This window comes from Lottia gigantea (assembly GCF_000327385.1).
Source record: "Lottia gigantea unplaced genomic scaffold LOTGIsca_395, whole genome shotgun sequence".
Lineage (NCBI taxonomy): Eukaryota > Metazoa > Mollusca > Gastropoda > Lottiidae > Lottia > Lottia gigantea.
In genome coordinates, this window is record NW_008709361.1 from 21,299 (window position 1) to 22,071 (window position 773).

At 30.7% G+C, this 773-nt stretch overlaps 1 protein-coding gene across 1 annotated transcript in view; it reads right to left on the minus strand.

The window, feature by feature from the left end:
• Window positions 1-161, minus strand: part of LOTGIDRAFT_175774 (hypothetical protein) — a gene marked incomplete at both ends in the record, with an annotated part of 4,666 nt that extends 4,505 nt beyond the window's left edge. The window contains one exon of the mRNA XM_009059536.1: window positions 125-161. Within this exon, the coding sequence (XP_009057784.1) occupies window positions 125-161 (37 nt within the window). The remainder of the gene's footprint in view (window positions 1-124) is intronic.
• Between the last annotated feature and the right edge of the window lie 612 nt (window positions 162-773).

The window sequence follows — 773 nt, forward strand, 5'->3', positions numbered from 1 at the left end:
TTGAGACTTTATGTAATTTCGTAAAATATACTCATGTAATTTGATCATAATTGGATCATCTTATTGATAATGACTTCATTACGGTTTTTTTTTTTTGCAAAAATTGCAAAAAATAAGTAAATACCTGGTAGAGGTTGTAAGATAGCTTCATACGACTCCATGCTGGCTTTTTCCAATTCTTCGGCGTTGGATAACTTCCTGGGCAAAGTAGCTCCTTCAAAAAAATGATAATAAAAAGGTGTATTACAGGTCATAAGAGTTTGCTTGAGAGTTCAACTGTTATCAATATGCACAAATTTCAAGAGCACTTGCCCTAAAGATCCTTACATGTACACCTAAACTATCAATCAATTAGACTTGCTTCAAATAGAAGTGCTCTTTAAACAGAATTGTATGGCGAAATGTTTGCAATAGCAAAGTATGAAAAAAATATAACATATAAGTACGATGAGTAAAAACAATAAGAAGAACAATCCCTTTATCATGCGAAAAAATGAAAATATAAGAGACAGGTTTTACCCTTATAACGACTAACATGCTACTGATAAAAAATTAGAGCGGAAAACCCTGAATATTGGCCAATTTGAACAAAAACTGAAACCTTTCTATATTATCATTTGACTAAATACTGGTTATAATGAAAATATGTTTGAACTAGGTACCTATTTTTTCTCTTAATTTGAAGCTGTAGTAGATCAATCCTGAAACCAAAATATCAATGTGATTTTCATGCGTTGTCTCTTTGGTATAATGCATGAAAATTTTCCTAAATA